Source organism: Leptonotus elevatus, chromosome 7 (genome assembly GCF_054856555.1).
Source record: "Leptonotus elevatus isolate MCC_2025b chromosome 7, RoL_Lele_1.0, whole genome shotgun sequence".
Lineage (NCBI taxonomy): Eukaryota > Metazoa > Chordata > Actinopteri > Syngnathiformes > Syngnathidae > Leptonotus > Leptonotus elevatus.
The window spans coordinates 9933215-9951997 of NC_141245.1; the positions used below are offsets into that span (position 1 = coordinate 9933215).

Below are 18783 nucleotides of genomic sequence, written 5' to 3' on the forward strand. Positions count from 1 at the left end.
ACACACCCTTGAGGGGCCCCGGTGTTGATGACAAGGGTGGAAAAAGGTGTTTTTGCCCGCTCTGCGTGCGGTTGGTTAAAAAGTCCACAGTCCAATTGCACAGGGTGGTGTTGAGTCTCATTTGGTGGAGCTTGGACCGGAGTTTGAACGGCCGGATGGAGTTAAAGGCAGAGCTATAAGTAAGCTTAGTAGGGCTTTTAGTAAGCAACTTTTGATTTATTTACTTTGTGAAGTACATTAAGTTCCTTCTGTACAGTAACTAAAGCAGCCCAGTGCTGCCCCTATATGGTGAAAAATAATATTGTGGGTGTACTTGTGTTATGAGGCCTTGGGCCACGAATCTTTGCTGAAATAAGCAGAGATGTGAATTCATGCTGTTGCTGGATAAACCCTGTTACACACACATATGACTCAATGGAGTACTACCCCTTGAACCTGAACCAAAGAATGGAGCAAAGCCGGAGTTGTCTGCAATTGAACAATACACTCTGGTAAAACTCCTGTACCATTGGATATGTGAGTATTTTATCAACATAGAAAAGGTTACATTCCACGTCTGTGTTTGTTCATCCCTTGATTAAAATGGTGGGAATTGACTTCTCCAAATAGTTCCTTTACTTATACTGTATTTCACTTCACCTTCATTCAAGTCCCAGACTAGAACTGTCCTTTTGAAAGTCAAGTACATGACTTGGAGTTTGAGCAGACGGCAGTCACTCAGTGAAACACGACAGATTGTAAGCGAAGGGAAGTGAATGGCCGGGAAGCGTTTGGCAAGCACAGATGAGAAGATAAGTAACCGAGGGAGCCAAAGGGCACGGTGGTGATGAAGATTAAGGAGTGTCTCAGAAAGAGATCAGTGTTATACTGCTGTTATATTACCTCACTTAATACAATATCTGCCAGGCAAAATTTCAAAATGACACCTCCCTCGTGTGAAGTACAAAAAAAAAAAAAATCGTCTGTCAAGAGTATTCTATCGCGAGCACAGGTGTGAAACTCAAAGCGTACGGGGGCAGATCTTAGCCTACTACATCATTTCTCAAATAATAGACTGAAGTGTCTCTAACTTGATGTTTCTTGCAATATGGATTTGTTATGTTCATTTGGAGGAAAAAACTCTACCAACAATGTATTTCTCCTGTAAAGCACCAGGTGCTTGAGGTGCAATAATAACAATAAAATGCTTCAGTAAGGGCATTATACAATACCCAGAATGCAAGTTAAACGTTATTGCTGTTCATGCGGGCATCCTACACACTTTGTGATATTTTCAAATTTCTCCTAGAATTTTACATTTTGAAATCTGTATGGATGCATCTTCAATGCTTTCTCTATGCTTTTTCTTTTTGTTGACCTTTACTGTCATCGTATCTCTTTATTTTCCAGCAAGTCCTTCCAGAATTGATTTGTCTAGTAATGAAAACGAATGGAAGGGGATATTTATAAGACTTTCATATTTGTTTCCCAACGGAATTACACTTTTCCTTAAGTTATATTTTGCTCAATTATTAGTATTACCCAGTCACAAATCATTTTTTTTTTAAACAAACCCAAATGGTGCATCATCGTTAGTGTAGTGATTCACAGGGCTGCCTTTCACAATGGCTGTGCAAATTCAAGTATGAATGGTTGTCTGTCTCTGTGTGTCCTGTGATTAATTGACCCAAAGTCAGCTCAGGAAGGATCAAGTTTACCCCCAACCACAACTGTGTAAGCCAGGCCTTCTCAATAAAGGCGGTGCGGGAGGGGGTGTGTGTGTGTGTGTGGGGGGGGGGGGGGGGGGCTGAGTGGTGAGTTTGGGGTGGCATGGCACCTTATGGAAGGTGTGTGTGTTTTCTTTTCTTTGTCTTTTTTTGCCATGCTGCAATAAATTGTAATTGCAAATCCTCTACAATAGGTAGCAGTGGCGCTCGCATTGTCAGAGAGTGCGCCAGGAGTATTACGTCGCTCCTATGTGAAAGACACTTGTCATTAAAAAAAAATAGTTTTATGTTTTGGGAATAAAACTGAATGCAGACATCCCAAAAACGTAAAAATAAAAAATAAAAATAAAAAAAGGGGCGGATCAAACCGGCAGCTAGTGACTTAGTTATGTACTCGAGTAACGCTTCCTGCTCGGGTTGGGACAGTTTGGAATTTGGTAATGGGGTATCCGGGACAAGGTTTATAGCACAGTCATATGGACGATGTGGAGGCAAGAATTGGGCTCGGTCTTTGCTGAATAATTTTTTTAAAGTCATGATACTCGGAAGGAACGTTATTCAAGTATTCAACTATCACAAACTATGTAAATGTTTGCCAATTCGGCATCCATTGCAGCTCGATCATCCTGGAATGGCGATTACCACATTTGCGGTCCCTTCTCAAGGTTTTTCATTTTTGCCAGAAACAGCGAGAAGGGATCGTAGATCAAAAGACGTGGAGCTAGGTAGCTAACTATTATTCATTTGGCTGTGGAGGCAAGCAGATGAATCGTCCGACAAACAGAATGTGTCTTTCGCTGTTGCTTTTATAGTCTGTGGATGACTCTCATAGGCTGCTGATTACATCAGACAGTTGAAACACAAAAGACAGTCTGAGAGCACAAAACAGCGACGATATAGCTTCTCTGTAGAGGTGGACTTACATCAATTTTGTAGACAAATGATACTGAGAGTTGGGGGTGTGGAGGGGAGTAGTAGGGAATACAGTAGTACAAGATACTGTGTGTTTCTTTTTATCTCATATCAGAAGTCAGTCAATAAGATAAACAATATGGAAGGGGAACAGTCCAGCATTGATTCGCCAGTTGTGTGAGCACGAGTCTCCTGTAAGTGCCATTCTGTTAATCAGACGATCCTATTTGTAGCACCCACCAACATTCTTCTACAGGCATGGAATCACTACAGTCTTTATCACGGTAACAACAACAAAGATGATATTGTCAGAAAAGATGATGGGTGTAATGAAGTGTGTGACATCAGGGGTGAGTGAAACTGGACTAGGTGCCGTGGGGATAAATGTGGGCTTCTCTTCCTCTGGTGTCATTGACTGTCATCTGTATAAAATGGTCAGATCACGGAAACTTCACTGTGGCCATACATGTGAATTAGAGGGTAACGCGAGAGTAGATTTTCACTCCCGTCCCATGATCATCCCTCTCCCACAGCAAAAATCCCGTCCCGTCCCAGTCCCGGACAATAGTATAAAAAACAAACAAAAAAACAATCCTGTCCCGCCGTGCTTCCATTCAGAATTACTCCCACTCCCGTACCCTTCCCATTATGGATGTCGACTGCATCATAAAAATAAAAAAAAGCATATGGAAAGAATAATACAAATGGCTGCACAAGTGTGTATCTGTCCAAGGTTTTTTCCCAAATGGATATTGAATGAATCCAGCTCCCACAAGTTTTATCCTGTCCCGTCCCAATCCCGTGATTAAAGGTAAAATTCACTCTCATCACGCGGGATTCTCGGGAACCGCGAGATTCCTTAAAAAATGTCAGCCTTTAATGTGAATGCTGGTCTTGCATCCATTTCTGTGAGGTTAGAAGAAATCTGTCAATTTAAGAGACTGTTCTGATATGATAAAATGCGCAACTCTGGGCCCTGGGCATTTAAAAGAAGGCATCAGCGCAATTAGATTGGGTATTCATTTTCAACTAACTAATCAATACTACACCGTTTTGATCAAAGTCATAATTGTTGTGCTGACGAAATGCACTTGTGTTACTATTAAGCACAAAAAGTGAAGCAATTAATCAAGCAAACATTTGCCATCCCAAAGGACTTTTGTAAAGGTGCACTTAAGTTTTGAATGTTAGCTCCGATGAAATATGCAGTAGGGGTTGCCTTGATTTATGGCGCCAAGCCGCCTTCCCACATTAGTCAAATACTTCAGGCTTGTGATGGATTTTACAATAAAGAAGCAATCAAATGTAATTAACAATTTGCAAATGGGTTAAAGATTCTTTCACTTTTTTTCTTTAGAGATAGAATGGAATTGCCCACTGCAGGGCTTTGTATATTTGAAAGGTTGTGCTACAGCTTTTGTATATTACAATCGACAAAATGTACTTTTGTGCAACTCACATTTCCATTATCGGCAGCACATGTTTATTTTTGAGTGAACAGTAAAGTGTTGTGAGAGATGAATATGTTTGTGCACACATACTTCTAACCAGTGTGTTTTTATGAGACATGAAGTACAGACAGTTGGTTGAGCGTGGGCTGGAAACCATGGCAACAGCCTTTGGGTCCTAGACCGAGGGAGGTGGAGAGAGGCGAACCGGAACGTCATTAGCATCAGTCATTTTGATCAAGCTACTATTTCATCAGACTAATCTCTGATCAGTATTTATGCCTCGCGCAAATACATTTCCCGTAAATGTGTGGCTTGTAGTAATCCCACTCCTCTACAATGTAGAGTTCTATAGAAGCCCTCTTATTGAAACATCGCCCACACAGTTCCATAGTGTGAGTAATTTGAACACCTGTGTGTCATAAAATCTATTCCTAGTACCTACACTTTGTAACATGCATCATGTATCAAATCAATAAAGGTTTTGTATTGTATAACATGATGTTCTATTGTTCTGAAAAGAAGTGAGATGTTGGTCACGGAAAACTCTCCTCTAACTTCTTCTTTTTCTTCTTCCTGAATTAACTAACTCTACCTATTATGGATACAACTACTTGCAAATACTACATTAGGACATTATTAGAAATTACAGGCTTCATCAATGCTTATCCCTTATTTATGAGCATGTTTTATCATCATGTCTTAGACGGTGATGTGAGTGAAAATCATTGATGAGTTTATTGTGGTAATAATTTTTGTCCATATGATGAAAGACATGACATTTTTTAATTAAGTAGACCATTTTCAAAAGTTATGAGGGGTTGGCCGACGTTTGTCAGTTCTGATGGCAATACTGCTATTAGTCATTATTCAGTATGGCAGTAATACATCTTTGTCAGTGAAATGGGAATTTTCCATTTATGCTGTTCATTATATATGTGTAATTGTTAAGTCAAAGCAACGGAATTGAAAGACATAAAGTGAGACAAAAAAGGTGAACAACACAGGAAGAACAAGAAAGAAGAAATGCACAGCTGCAGTTCCTAATGTGACATTGTGAAGGAGAGAACTAAAAAAAAAAGTACACTATTGTCAGTGTGAGAGATTGATTACTTAGCTTAGCGTCTTCATTTTGGTTTTGTCTCTGTGCAAGTACTTTTCATTCTTCCTTCTTTCCACCAGTCTTCACAAAGTCGTTTTTCTTTTTCCACAAATCCATTCTTTCTTTCATTGTGAACAACAGAAAGCTGTTATGCAAAGGCTTATGTTTTCCTTAACACCTGCTCTCACATTTTATCTTTGTTGCAAGACAGAATCCGTTATCTATAATCAATCGATATCTTCATTAGGAAACGTTAACAAGATATATTTGCGGTTAAAGAACCTTTACCAAAAGGTTTAGTTCACAATTTTAATGAGTACGTACAGTGATAGTAAAGCTAAGTAGGTAAATCTTGAAGACAGCTGTCGGTTCAGAGCAGTGAAAGGAAGCGTGAGTAAATGATTGGGGTCATCAGGTGGCCTGCTTCGTAGACATTTTATTGATCGAAGCGCATCATGTTTCTAAAGGGCTTAATGATGTATCCAGCATCTCAGGATCATGTCCAGTGCTGATGCCAGCGCTCTGATTGGTTTAGTTCGAGCTTTTTCTTCTCCAGGCTGTCCAAGTTGGTCGCATCATAAAGTGACCATTTAGGGGCAGTCTGGAGCACTGCCCTGTTTGAATTACTGTGTCCTCAGATTCAGGAAGCCTTGTTGTGGTGCAATGAATTATCCCATGAGCCATGCAATTGGTCATTTAAACGTAATTTTCCCACATAGTCTGATGAAACTTAAAAATTACTTAACCTTAACTTAACTTAAAAACTTAAACTCCAGTTTTACAGGTAACAAGGTCTTACTGATGTGATTCCTGTTGGTGAGGATAATCTTTATTTTAATTTAATTTTTAAACAATTAAACATTTTGGAGATGACAGACATGTCATCGACTTTGATTTATGGCCACAGCTCAGGGACAGAAGGCCAAATTAACCACATAGATGGAAAATAGGGGGAGAGAAACAATATTATTTACTGAAGATACTAAGGAGACTCCATACGTTAGTGCAGACAAGACGGACTGTGTTATATATAAGATAAAAATTACCTTCTTTCTCTGAAGATGTGAAGGAGCAAAGAATAGAAGAAAGGAAAACAAGAAACATGAAAAAAATACCAAATACATGAATAATGGTTGTCAGTAAAATACGTGTAAGTTTAAAAGAAAAGAAGACATTTGGGAATGATAAGATGAAAGAAGATGAATAAAGAAAGGAGGGAAGGAAGAAATAGAGGAAGCAAAAAGAGTGTAGGATTGACTCGCTTAAGGCCATGTTGTGTCGCTGCGAAGGAAGAATATATTTGTGCACTTCCGCTTCTTTCTTAATGTCTTTCTCATTCACTCACTGTACCATCTGTGCATGTTTGGGAAACAGTCAACACAAATATTCATAAAATACCACAAACTGTGGTGATGTATCACAACAATCTCTAAGTGCGTGTTTTTCGAGCATTATACTCATCTTACTGCAGTCTGGGTGCTGAGCTGATGCCAAAATACTTAATTGACCCGTTATCCCAGGCTGGTGTGTGTGTATTTTGTTTCGGTTACAAAGTGATGCAAGAGAGCCGCCACACACGGTCATTCGTTGTCTCTATCTTTTTTAGGTTTAATAAAGGGAATGAATGAATCACTGTCAGGTGATTTACATCGTAGCTCATCAAGTAGATTGTTCTGACGTCAATGTAGCCATTACATCTTGCGGCAGCTGACACAAACTGTGTTATAAAAAGGCAGTTATACCTTTGGTGTTTTTCCCCCCCAAACAAATATTTGCCCTCTTGAAGCTCAAGCTGGGAGACAGCTGTCAAATTTCATATCTCTGTCAGTCTACTTCAATTCAAACTAAACTGTTTGAACAGTAAATGCAAATCTTTCATAACATGGCCTGCTGGCTGCTTAATAATGTCAGCATTAGGAGTGTCAATACCACAGAAGTAGCCATTCACTAATTGATTTTATTAGTGATGATAGTCTATATATTGTCAGAGGAATCCGTTATTTGAATGTGTGTTGAATCTACAACGAAGCATTTTATAATAGTAGGAAACATACAATAATTACATGCACACATTAATTATAATTAATAGTAATGTTATATGTTCTGTCTCATCAGTGACGGATGGGCGGACAGGTACGATGTGACGGATGGTTACGTGAAGGAAGCCGCCGGTGGCATAACCATAAAGCTTCAGTCAGCTGACGTGAAGTGGTTCGATGACTACTACCTTAAACTACGTCCTGACAACAACTTCAGGAACCCCTGGTTTACAGAATTTTGGCAACATCGCTTCCACTGTCGACTGAAGGGTCTCCCACAGGAAAACAGCAAGTACAACCGCACCTGTGGCAGTAAGTAGCGACAGCCGTAATTAATGCATAATATTGCTAAACATTTTCAGTCATCACATGATTTATTGTTTAAGCAATGCCATAATGAACAAAGCCTATTGTATATTCATATTTCCCAGTCTATTTATTAATTTACAATCGGGGGGAAAAACTGTAGGAAACCATAGACACCTGGCTATTAGCCAGGCTAATAGCTAATAGATACTATTAGCTATTAGCTAGGCTAATAGCTAATAGTGTCTATTAGAGGTATCTTATATTTCATTCCAATATTGGAGTTATATTACACTCACAATAGTAAAGAAACTGCTAAATTGATACCTTTCTGACAGTGTCAACTAAAACTAGCCTATTTAAGGCAGAAATCCTCACAACTCATTTGGGATCTCTAGTTTGTACAAGTGGTTATAATGGCCTTACTAAACAGCAAACAAACATATATTTGTGTTTATGTATTGCTATGTGAATATATCTGCGTGTTCCATTAGAGGAAAATTGATTATGTTGTTTTTGTCAGACCATATTCAGAATAAGACTTTCATGGAGAGGCTTTTCAATAACTAGTCACCTTTGTGGCTCTGGTAGCAGCCTCCTTTATTTCTTTGTGGTCCTCCCACTCCTCTCTGTTTCATTGGCTGCATTCATAGGTAAACTATTGTGAAAGCACAACTTCAAAGGGATCACGTCTCCTGTATTCTAATGAAATGGGATGTGAAATATAAATGAACAGGAGACAGATAGGCTGAAGTGGCTCCTGAGAAGCAACGAGAGGCAGTCTTTGATGTTGGAAAAGAAAACCTTTTTGCAATTCATACAATATATAGAGGGTAATATTAAATCAAGCGTTATTGTCATCTAGCTGCCTTTCTCATTACAATTGTCTTCAAACATCAACCACCCCCCCACGCCCCATCCCCCACTTGTGCAGAGCAAGAATCTCTCCAGCAGCAGTATGCGCAGGACACTAAGATGGGGTTCGTCATCAATGCCATTTATTCGATGGCATATGGCCTGCATAACATGCAACGGGCACTTTGCCCAGGCTATCAGGTAGGTGCTGTTCTGATAGATGATAGAAACACACAGCTGAATGATTAGCTACTGTAAGACAGTTGCAGGGTGCATACATGGAGAAATGAAACTGTATGAAATTTTCAGATTACCATTACCGTATTTTTTGGACTATAAATCGCTTCGGAGTATAATTTGCACCGGTCAATTTAGTTAAGGTAAGCCATTTTAAACTAACAAATAATTTTTTTCTGTAGTAAAAAGCAGACGTTTCGGAGCCAACCGGAACTCGTTCGCTGCCGTTAACACAAGTGGGAACAGAGATTTTGGGTGCTAGTTTGAGTTCTTATTTAATATATACAAGTCGCACCTGAGTATAAGTGTCAGGACCAGTCAAACGATGAAAAATAGTGTGACTTAAAGTCTGAAAAAAAGGGTCTGGTCACCAAAGTGATGGTTATTGGTGTTATTGCTAGAATAAATGTAAACACATTACAAATACGTTCATTCAAAACATTGCAAGTTTTATTTTGAATACAATACTGTGTAAAAATTAATATTTAAATTCACTATTTCAATAGACTATTTGGAAAATAAGTTAAATTGTAAACCACAGCAAGCAAAAATATTTGTTGTTGTTGACAATGCTAATAATATTCTTGGCAATGTAGCAAGCTACAGAACATAGCTATATTACTGTAAAGAAAATTTGGGCTTGACTTCCCCTTTAAAATAGGAAATGTTGATCTCTTGTCTAGTAATCATGTTTTGATGTCCAAACTTTTGCTTTCAGTCAACAAGAATAATAAAAAGATTTGACCTCACTTTTACAATACTTATACTATGATAAAATGGGTGGGCAGTTATTTTAGGCAAATACTGGGGAAACAAATTTAACAAATTCTGGTTGTTTTAATTTTCCACAATATTATTTGATTGACTAAACATGGTGTGTAGTTACTGTATGATTTGGTTTGCCCTTTTATGCAAAATATAATCCGCCTGCTGGAATAGTAAATTTTGTGTAGGTCAAAATTAGGCTTCTGTATCTGTGAGTCAGGTCATTAACTCATTCACTCCCAGCCATTTTTACAGAAGCAACCCCCTTCGCTCCCATCTGTTTTACTGGATTTTGACTGATTTTGCAAGGCCCACAGAATATTGTGTACAATTGCTATAAAAACACGGAGCTACCAAAAGAAAGATTAGAGTCTCTTCTTTCATCAGGAAAAAAAAGTATATTTCTATCTGTTTCCGTTTTGCAGGAATTAGCATTAGAATATAGCTAAGTTTCATCATTATTCACAAATCTGTTTCAAACAGTGGGGTATAGCATTTTGCAAAATGGCCCTGGTTGATCTCTAATACTCTGCTGCCACATTCTGGCCATTTTTGTAATAACTACCATTGCTTCAAACATTCTCTTCAGTTCAGAGGCTGCATTAAAGCCTTCTGCATGCTCTAGCATAAAAAAAACCCCATTAAAAACAACAACATATAAATACGTTTTTGAGAGCATGGCAATATTTAAAATCAAACGTATTTATATTTATTTGTTTTTGGGAGCAAATGAGTTAATAAGACGTTTGTCTGTTTTTGCATTCAAAGGGCCTGTGTGATGCCATGAGGCCTATTGATGGCGCTACGCTGTTGGACTTCCTCATGAAAACGAACTTTACTGGAGTATCTGGGGAGGGAATCCTTTTTGATAAGAATGGAGACTCGCCTGGCAGGTATTGTTCATGTGAAATGTCATGAACTTTTTGCATGTGTTTGATTGAGACATTGCACCCTTCATACTTTTGTCTAAAGGTACGAAATCATGAATTTTAAGAAGATGGGAAAGGACTACTATGATTACATTAATGTGGGCAGCTGGGACAACCGTGGACTGAAAATAGACGATGACGAAATCTGGTCAAGCAAGGATGTTGTCATCAAGTCAGTCTGTAGTGAACCCTGCGCCAAAGGACAGATTAAGGTAATGTGACTGATCAATCAGTAATCAATAAAGGCTAACCTTGGTTAAAAAGGGACAAATGCTTTCTTGCTGAGTGAAATGCCAGTTGATGGCTTGAGCTATTTGAGCACAAGAATTAATAAATTATATTTTTATTGCAATTACTTTTTTAGCAACGAAATACATATACTGTATATGAACAGCTGGCTGAAATTGATCTGTCCTGTATGTTAGCATAAAGTGACACCGGAACCGTAATGTACTGTATGTGGCTTCCTTTCAAGGTGATCCGTAAAGGTGAGGTGAGCTGTTGTTGGACGTGTACTCCCTGTAAAGAAAATGAGTTTGTGTTTGATGAGTACACCTGCCGAGCTTGTGACCTTGGCTCCTGGCCCACTGATGACCTCACAGGTTAGCAGCCTCTGTATTTTGTATTTCGCAGTGTCACAGATGTAACAGATAAACAGCGTTCCCTATAATTAAATCACCATTTTATTGCTGTTGCAGTTAGCTATGACTTCATATTACTCTATGTTCACCACCCTCCACTGCCGCCTGGTTCTTTTTAATTTGCTGCCAACATGATCACCAGTGTTTTAATTATTCTCCATTTAAAGCAGCTCTCAATGCAAACGTATTTTTGCCGCCGTGAAAATGTATTTCTACTCCACCGCTTTGGAAGCGAATGAATATTGCCTTGTTATTCTTTCAGCAGCTCATTATGCTGCTTGCCATGCAATGATTAAAACATGAATAGAAACCTGCTGAAAATTCAAATTGAGCCTCAATGGCAGAGACGGAAGCCTCCTCACTTAGTGGAGCAGGCATATTTCACAGAATAAAAGATAAACACAAAGGATGGTGTCATTAGGGGTTTTGTGTTCCCCCCATTGTGCTCTACACTATGTACTCATTGGCCACATGTGGTTATTGTGCACAAGGATGAGGAACTGCATGCAATGCACTGAATTATTAGGTTGCCTAATGTAGCGAGATAAGTGTGGATCATAACGATCCCATGCCACCAGAATCCAATATAAAGAGCACTATGAGCACTATCAGCAACACTACACAGTAAATTCTGTAGAGTCAATTTGACTTTAAACAGAGTCTATTTGGTCCCACTCTAAACAGAGTAAAAATTACAATAGGAAGAGAGTAAAAGTATTTTTACTGTGTACGAGAGAATTGGCCGATCCCATGAAAAAACCCCAAAGACTTTTCACTACGATTTTGCAAGGAGAGATTTTGACTCAAATTTACTAGTTTTTTCAATTTAAATAATAACAATAAAAAAGTTACACAAAGGTTGAGGAACGAATTCACGACCTTCAGCTTGGGAGACTGCCACTCTACCATCTGAGCTATGCCGCTCCTACTGTTTGCTTATATCCAAAAGAAGACCAAAAGAGTTAATATTCCAGCTGACCAGTGATAAACTAACACAGAGTAGGACCTGCATGGCTCAGGGAGTAGATTGTCTGTCCCCCAACCTGAAGTTGTGGGTTTGTTCCTCATCCCTTGAGTATCTTTAAAAAAAAAAAAAATGTTTTTACTTTCTTCCAAGTATAAATTTTACTCGGTTTAGAGTGGGATCAAATAGATTATGTTTAGAGTCAAATTTACTCTACATAATTTACTGTGTATGAAGAAATGAGGAGCGGGAGAGCCAAAGATGAAAAGCCAATTGAGAGAGGTAGGAAGGCAGTGGCTGCTCTGTAGTTGCTATGAAAACCATGACAATTAATAGGAGAGTGTTAGAGTGAATAAAGGACAAAACATGAAAATACAGTTGAGAAAAGTGACTTCAACTAAAAAAAAATGGAACAGAGAATGTGAGAAAAGGAGATAAATGGAGTCAGACTGAAGCGGTTGGGAGGGAGAGTGAAAAAAGCAGAAAGAGAGGATTACTTTCTGGCTTTGGGGTTCTTCTCTGGTCAGTAAAGTTCCAGAGTCCCAAAGTTTGGATGCATTTGAAGTCTTAAATCTTATGCAGTATTGACGTATCCCTCCAAAACCTTCCTTTTGAAGGCCTCTAATGTTATTTTGTGTGTGTATGTGTGTGTGTGGGTGTGTGTGTGTGTGTGTGTGTGTGTGTGTGTGCTTCAAGCCTGGAAAGGAGGTCTTTTTAGTGACTGTTCAGTTTTTGTCTTTCTGCAATAAATTAGACAGTGTATCAAGTTGAGAAAAAAAATAAAGGCATGCATTAAATGTACTCAAGAAATGTTTATATATTTTTTTGTTTTTAGTAACCATTGCAGTTCATACAACCTTCACTTTCAACTAGTTAAAGTCACCTGATTTACAAATGGAGCACAAGTAGTTTAATGGCTATGTAATCTATCCAGCCACTCCTACGCATTGATACTCAGACCTCCCTGTGGATGCGCATTGGCGACGGATGGACCTGTGTATGTAGTGTAACCCACGGCGTCCACCAAACTCGGGGATCGATCGCACCACAGCCGCGTGTTTGGTTTTGGAGCGCAGGGTGTGTACTAGTGAGCAAAAAATTTTAGGCCACTCTCATAGCTCAGCACCATATTTGAAGGGACAGGAAGTGACCTACTATTTTCTCTAAAAAAGAAAAAAAAACTTTTGAAATGTATAACGTTATGTACACACACAAAACCTTACACTGATTCACTCAAACTCGCCACTAGTTTGTGTGCCTGATGATGATGATGACTATGCAGATGGGAAAGCAATGACAACCATGGATGGCTAGTGTGAGCGACTGAAAATCTGAGCAAGCAAGATGAAATCGCGAGAAAACAGATTGACGGACGTATGCAGCTGCTGCTGCTACTCTACTGTAGATCCACACTAGATGGATAATTTCAGCAACCATGCAGAATGACCATAATTACAGTTGTCCCTTTAATTAATGTCTCTTCTTGGCATGGCACTGCTGATAATTAAGCTCAAGTGACGACAGAGTTTGGAAACAAAGTGCAAGAAATAAAGACTTACACAATACGATTGACATTTTGGAAAAAGGGATACAATATTTATACAACAGTTTACGTGGATAAAAAAATTAATCATATTCAGTGACCGCACATCTTTGAAAGGTTGTCTCTCAACTTTCCTTCTGAATTGCTAAATGAATGTTTCCTCTTGAACCAGGATGTGATCCAATCCCGGTGGAGTACCTCCGATGGGGAGACCCCGAACCCATCGCTGCCGTCGTATTCGCCTGCCTTGGGCTCATGGCCACATTCTTTGTCACTGCCGTCTTCATTAGGTAACAAATCGCAGACAATGCGTCCTGTACACCGTTCACATTCTATTAATGTAACGTTAATCAATTGTAAAATTAAATGGTAAGAAAATATAGAAGGCAATAAAAACTAATCAAATGTTCTTCATCAACATGCATAATCTTCTGACTACCTATAGAATGTATGTCAAGTATTCTCCTTCCGTTTAGGTTTAGGGACACTCCTGTGGTGAAATCCTCCAGCAGGGAGCTCTGCTATATAATACTGGCAGGTATCTGCCTGGGTTACCTGTGTACCTTCAGCCTCATCGCCAAACCGCACGTCATCCATTGCTACCTCCAACGCTTGGGAATTGGCCTGTCACCTGCCATGAGCTACTCTGCTTTGGTCACTAAGGTGAGGATTGGACAAGTACTGTGCTATTCAGGTCTACACCCTTGGACTACGCGTTCCCCACTTGGTTGCTTTTGGTCTACAGGGGCTATGTACAAATTATTTCCAGATGCTGGAGAGAACAATGCAAAAGAATGTACTGTATATGGCACAGATTGATCATGAAGTAAATGGGGCTGATTAAATCAGACGGGTCAGTGAAAAGGTGAGTGGACATGATCTTAAAACTGACTTGATATTATTTGCATTGTGCTTCTAGACCAACCGCATTGCACGGATCCTGGCAGGCAGCAAGAAAAAGATTTGTACAAAGAAGCCTCGTTTCATGTCTGCCTGCGCTCAACTCATCATTGCCTTCCTGCTCATACTATTACAACTGAGCATCATTGTAGCACTCTTCCTCATGGAGCCACCCCAGGTGAGGGTCGTCCTTTCTGTTTTTTTTTCTTTTCTTGAAAATAGGTGGCTGGAGTTTTGACACATGCGTTGAACGACACACAATTCACAGATTTATACTACTACTACTACTACTACTAATAATAATAATAGTAATAATAATTCATCACGTTAAAAGCACTTTTCTAGGTATTTAAAGATAGACTGAACTTTTAACATAAATTTTCAATAGTCACTTTTCATTACATTTGACATAATGTTCAAATCAATCAATCAACAAATACATCATTTTATTATTTATTTATTTATTCATTGATTTATTTATTTCATTTTCTAAAAACTAGTCTTCTCCCAAAGTCAGTCAGGTGTAGTACGTATTCTCCAGCAGTTGAACAATTCCCTTCTGCAGCTACTGGTATTTTGCCTTGGGTTTGACCTCACCTATTAATCAATTGAGCAAGCTTTTGGATTATTATTGTCCAGGTGTGTCATATGTTCAAACAATGGATACTGAATGTCTGAATGTATCCTCTGTTTTAGATTTGGACATTTGTATGAGTTAGAAGAACATTATTTGTAACAACATTTTTAGGTAAGAAAAAGTATTCTAACACTTGGGCTTTTATGTTCATAGGCGACATACATGCACTTTGGTGTAAAAAGTGGCATATCATCATTTACATGGAGGTGCAACTCTTATTTAATGTGTTTGGGAATTTGACAGACAGCTCTGCACTCTCCTGGTTGATCTGGCAGACGAAGGGCACCGGACAATTTGATGGCTGAAAGTAGACTAAACATTTGACCAGTTGAAAGCAGGTCTAAGTTGTGGTGCAGGTGGTGTAAAGCAATTTTGGCGGATCCGTTTGAGGTGCAGGCAGTCAGTGGTGGATGTCATTGTATTCATTATGACAACAGTGTGCATCGAACCCTCTGAAGCATTATTGAAATTAATTGGACAAAACTTTTGCAGTCTTCTAAGTTGTGTATAACATCCGGATGTTAATACCTGGAAATAGTTGATCTCTTCTTTCCGCTCACACAGGTGATCCATGACTACCCCAGCATTCGTCAAGTCAACCTCATATGCAACACCAATAACTTGGGTGTGGTTGCTCCTCTGGGATACAATGGCCTGCTCATTCTCAGCTGTACCTTCTATGCCTTCAAGGTAATAACTTGTCCTTCCTGTTGTCATGTTGCATGTACAATTTGAATAAGCTTTTAGATAACTCGGCTGCTTTTTTATAATTTAGGATGAAAATGAGATTTGGTGGAATAATAAACATCTTCACATGAAAAATCAAACTTATGACCTAAAAATTAACGTTGGAGTCACAGTTAAGTCTTATTTGAAGTATGTCGTGTTTGAACTATTACTTTTTATATTAGAAAACTCACATGGCCCAATAAAAAGAATTGAAATGCTGGTGGGTGTTTAATCACAACCAATAAAGGAAATGGCATTTTTCCAAATGCAAATTAAAGTCCATGTTTGATTATTTGTGCCCTGCGGCCATCAATTTTCTCCAGACCTTGAAAGCACAAGTGCAAAGAAAAGAAAAAAACAAAACCACAAAACCATTCAGTGCCATGGGCTGTGCTTGGTCATTAACATTCCTAATGTATAATGACAGAACTTGCCCGAGTTCATTGTCATGACTTAATTAATGTGGCTCAATTAAGGCAAAATCAAGTGAGCAATAACAAAAAGTAATTTGTTCATGCTTGTGTTTCTCTTCAAGACCCGCAACGTTCCTGCTAATTTCAATGAGGCGAAGTACATTGCCTTTACCATGTACACCACCTGCATTATATGGCTGGCCTTTGTTCCCATCTATTTTGGCTCCAATTACAAAATAATCACCATGTGCTTCAGTGTCAGCCTCAGCGCTACAGTGGCCCTTTGCTGCATGTTTGCACCAAAGGTAAGTTCATCGGTAACTTCTCAGGTATTTTCTACCTTTGACCTTTTGGTAGTGAGGATACGTGGTACTGAAAATGGATAGTCTCCAATTTACTCAATTGTTGGATAGTATACAATGACACAAGTGAAAATGTCCCTTCCTTCTTAAGTTCCCCCAGAAAGTCAATTGAAATTTGAATGATAGTGACAATAGTGCAATATGATGATTTAGATGGGCAATGTATGCAGCATATCTGATACATTGCAATGGCACCTTTTGCAAAATGTAGCATGATACCAACTTCTCATTGTTGTGTGATTATACAGTACGTGATCATACATCAATTTATGATGGTGATTACTTTGTGAATAATTCAAGGCTTGATAAGTGCTCGCCAAACACCAACTGTGCATTAAAATGGATAATAATAATAATAAATCATATTTGTTTTGTGTCAGTGAGTGTTATTTAGTTTTAGTAATAGATATAGGAGTCTATTTTTTGTGATCAGCGCAAGTCTGGCACGAAATGCGATCTAAATCTGCGCAGGGGCCGGTGAGACTTTATTTTGGTATTTTTGCATATGCAAACGGCAGTGTAAAACGGGCACAAAGTGAAGCTCAGTGTAACATATATTTTACTTTCCGTCCTCAAAGGTGTACATCATTCTGGCCAAACCAGAGCGAAACGTGCGCAGTGCCTTCACCACCAGTACAGTGGTGCGCATGCATGTGGGCGATGGCAAATCATCCTCAGCTGCTAGCCGCTCGTCTAGTCTGGTTAACCTGTGGAAACGCAGAGGCTCCACTGCAGAGACTCTCAGGTAGGTGTGAGTGTGGGAGTGTGTGTGTGTTTCAGCTCCCCGAAAGATTGATTTACTGAAGCCCCCTGCTCGATTGTTCTTCTGACCCGAACATGAACTGCAGACAATTGGCTAATGGGGACGCCACAAAGACAGGGATGGGAATGAATTGAGTAGAAAGGAAGAAAGGGGGGAAATTGGACAGCAAAATCAGTGCATTCAGAAAGAGATGAATAGAATGAGGAGAGATGGAGAAAAGAGAACATAAATGGCATGTTGTGTGACGGACATCTTAAAGCCATCGTCTTGTCATCTAAAGGAATAAGCAAAGGATCAAATAATCAATGACAGAGAGACACAGAAAAGGGGAGAAAAGAGAGCAGTCTCAATTCTCAGCCGGTTACATCAGCTCACCCACCCGGCTTGCCGAGCAAGATTTCAATCACGCTCTTATGAGAAATGTCAGAAGCGCATCCCTCTTGTTTTTTTTCTTCTACTCCGCACATCTTCATCTATTTGGGTCCTCCTTTTTTAGAGTTGTTGGTGGAAATCAGCATGGGGTTGTACCCCGGTCCTCGGATGGTGCCTTTGAGATGCTGTCATGTCGACATATACAGATAGAAAGCCAAGATATGAGAGGGAGTGAAGGATGTTTCTCAAAGGAACAGACACTGACATTTGAATTTTTTGAAGAGCTTTGCTTACTACACTTACTATTACAATCAACATTATAGATGCATTCTATAAATTATAACAAATGCAGCTGTCATTTATTAATTGCAACACACTATATTTCTGCTCAGTTCCTACATCCTCTTTTTGTGTCAACATGCAATTAGTGAGCAGCATATTGTTACAGTGTGATTATGTCAGCTTATTACAACGTGTGCATATGTATGTCCCTGGGAAAAGGTGAGTTCTTCATCCCAAATTACATTGCACATTAGTCACACTAATTAATCTGACAAAACGATCAGAGAAAGACAAGTGCAGGGGACAGAACGTGACTGATATAAAGGGGAGAGTAGCATAAAATGGAAAGTAAAAGAGCCGCTGAAAGTGAAGAATGAACACCATCTGAAGTGCATCTGAGTATATGAACGTATTTTTATTTATTTACACTCTCCCCTTGCTCACCTCCAATTCCAAATCTGTTTTTGTTTATTGATTTGATGAAAAGGCTGACATATTAGCTTGGACATTTAGAAAAAGATTTCATTGTTTGTAGTTGTAGAATATTTGTTTTCATTCATTTAACCAGACTTTTCAGGTAGGGATTGTGCATTCCATACAGTTGCAACAAAAAGTATGGGAGTCATTTGGCATTATCTGGATTTCTGCCTAAATTGGTCAAGGATGGGCGAGTACCGATACCAGGTATCGGTGTCAGGCCAAGACTCTCCCTTAGTTCAAGGTATTAGTACTCGCTATGGCGGCCGATACCAGTATTGGCCACCTTCTTGTGGATGTTTTACGATCAGGAACTAGATTGCCATTCATTTCATGCAATTTTAAGGAACAATGCTGTTTTGAGATACAGTATATACTTTAAAATGATCGATCATTGTTTT

At 39.1% G+C, this 18783-nt stretch overlaps 1 protein-coding gene across 1 annotated transcript in view; it reads left to right on the forward strand.

Moving 5' to 3' along the window:
* The window catches only part of grm5b (glutamate receptor, metabotropic 5b), a 57534-nt gene that overhangs the window by 30601 nt on the left and 8150 nt on the right, over window positions 1-18783 (forward strand). The window contains exons 7-17 of the mRNA XM_086079976.1: window positions 7284-7519; window positions 8448-8569; window positions 10139-10263; window positions 10343-10511; window positions 10775-10901; window positions 13620-13737; window positions 13924-14110; window positions 14367-14525; window positions 15549-15674; window positions 16249-16431; window positions 17067-17233. Coding sequence (XP_085936102.1) covers window positions 7284-7519; window positions 8448-8569; window positions 10139-10263; window positions 10343-10511; window positions 10775-10901; window positions 13620-13737; window positions 13924-14110; window positions 14367-14525; window positions 15549-15674; window positions 16249-16431; window positions 17067-17233 — 1719 coding nt within the window. The remainder of the gene's footprint in view (window positions 1-7283; window positions 7520-8447; window positions 8570-10138; window positions 10264-10342; window positions 10512-10774; window positions 10902-13619; window positions 13738-13923; window positions 14111-14366; window positions 14526-15548; window positions 15675-16248; window positions 16432-17066; window positions 17234-18783) is intronic.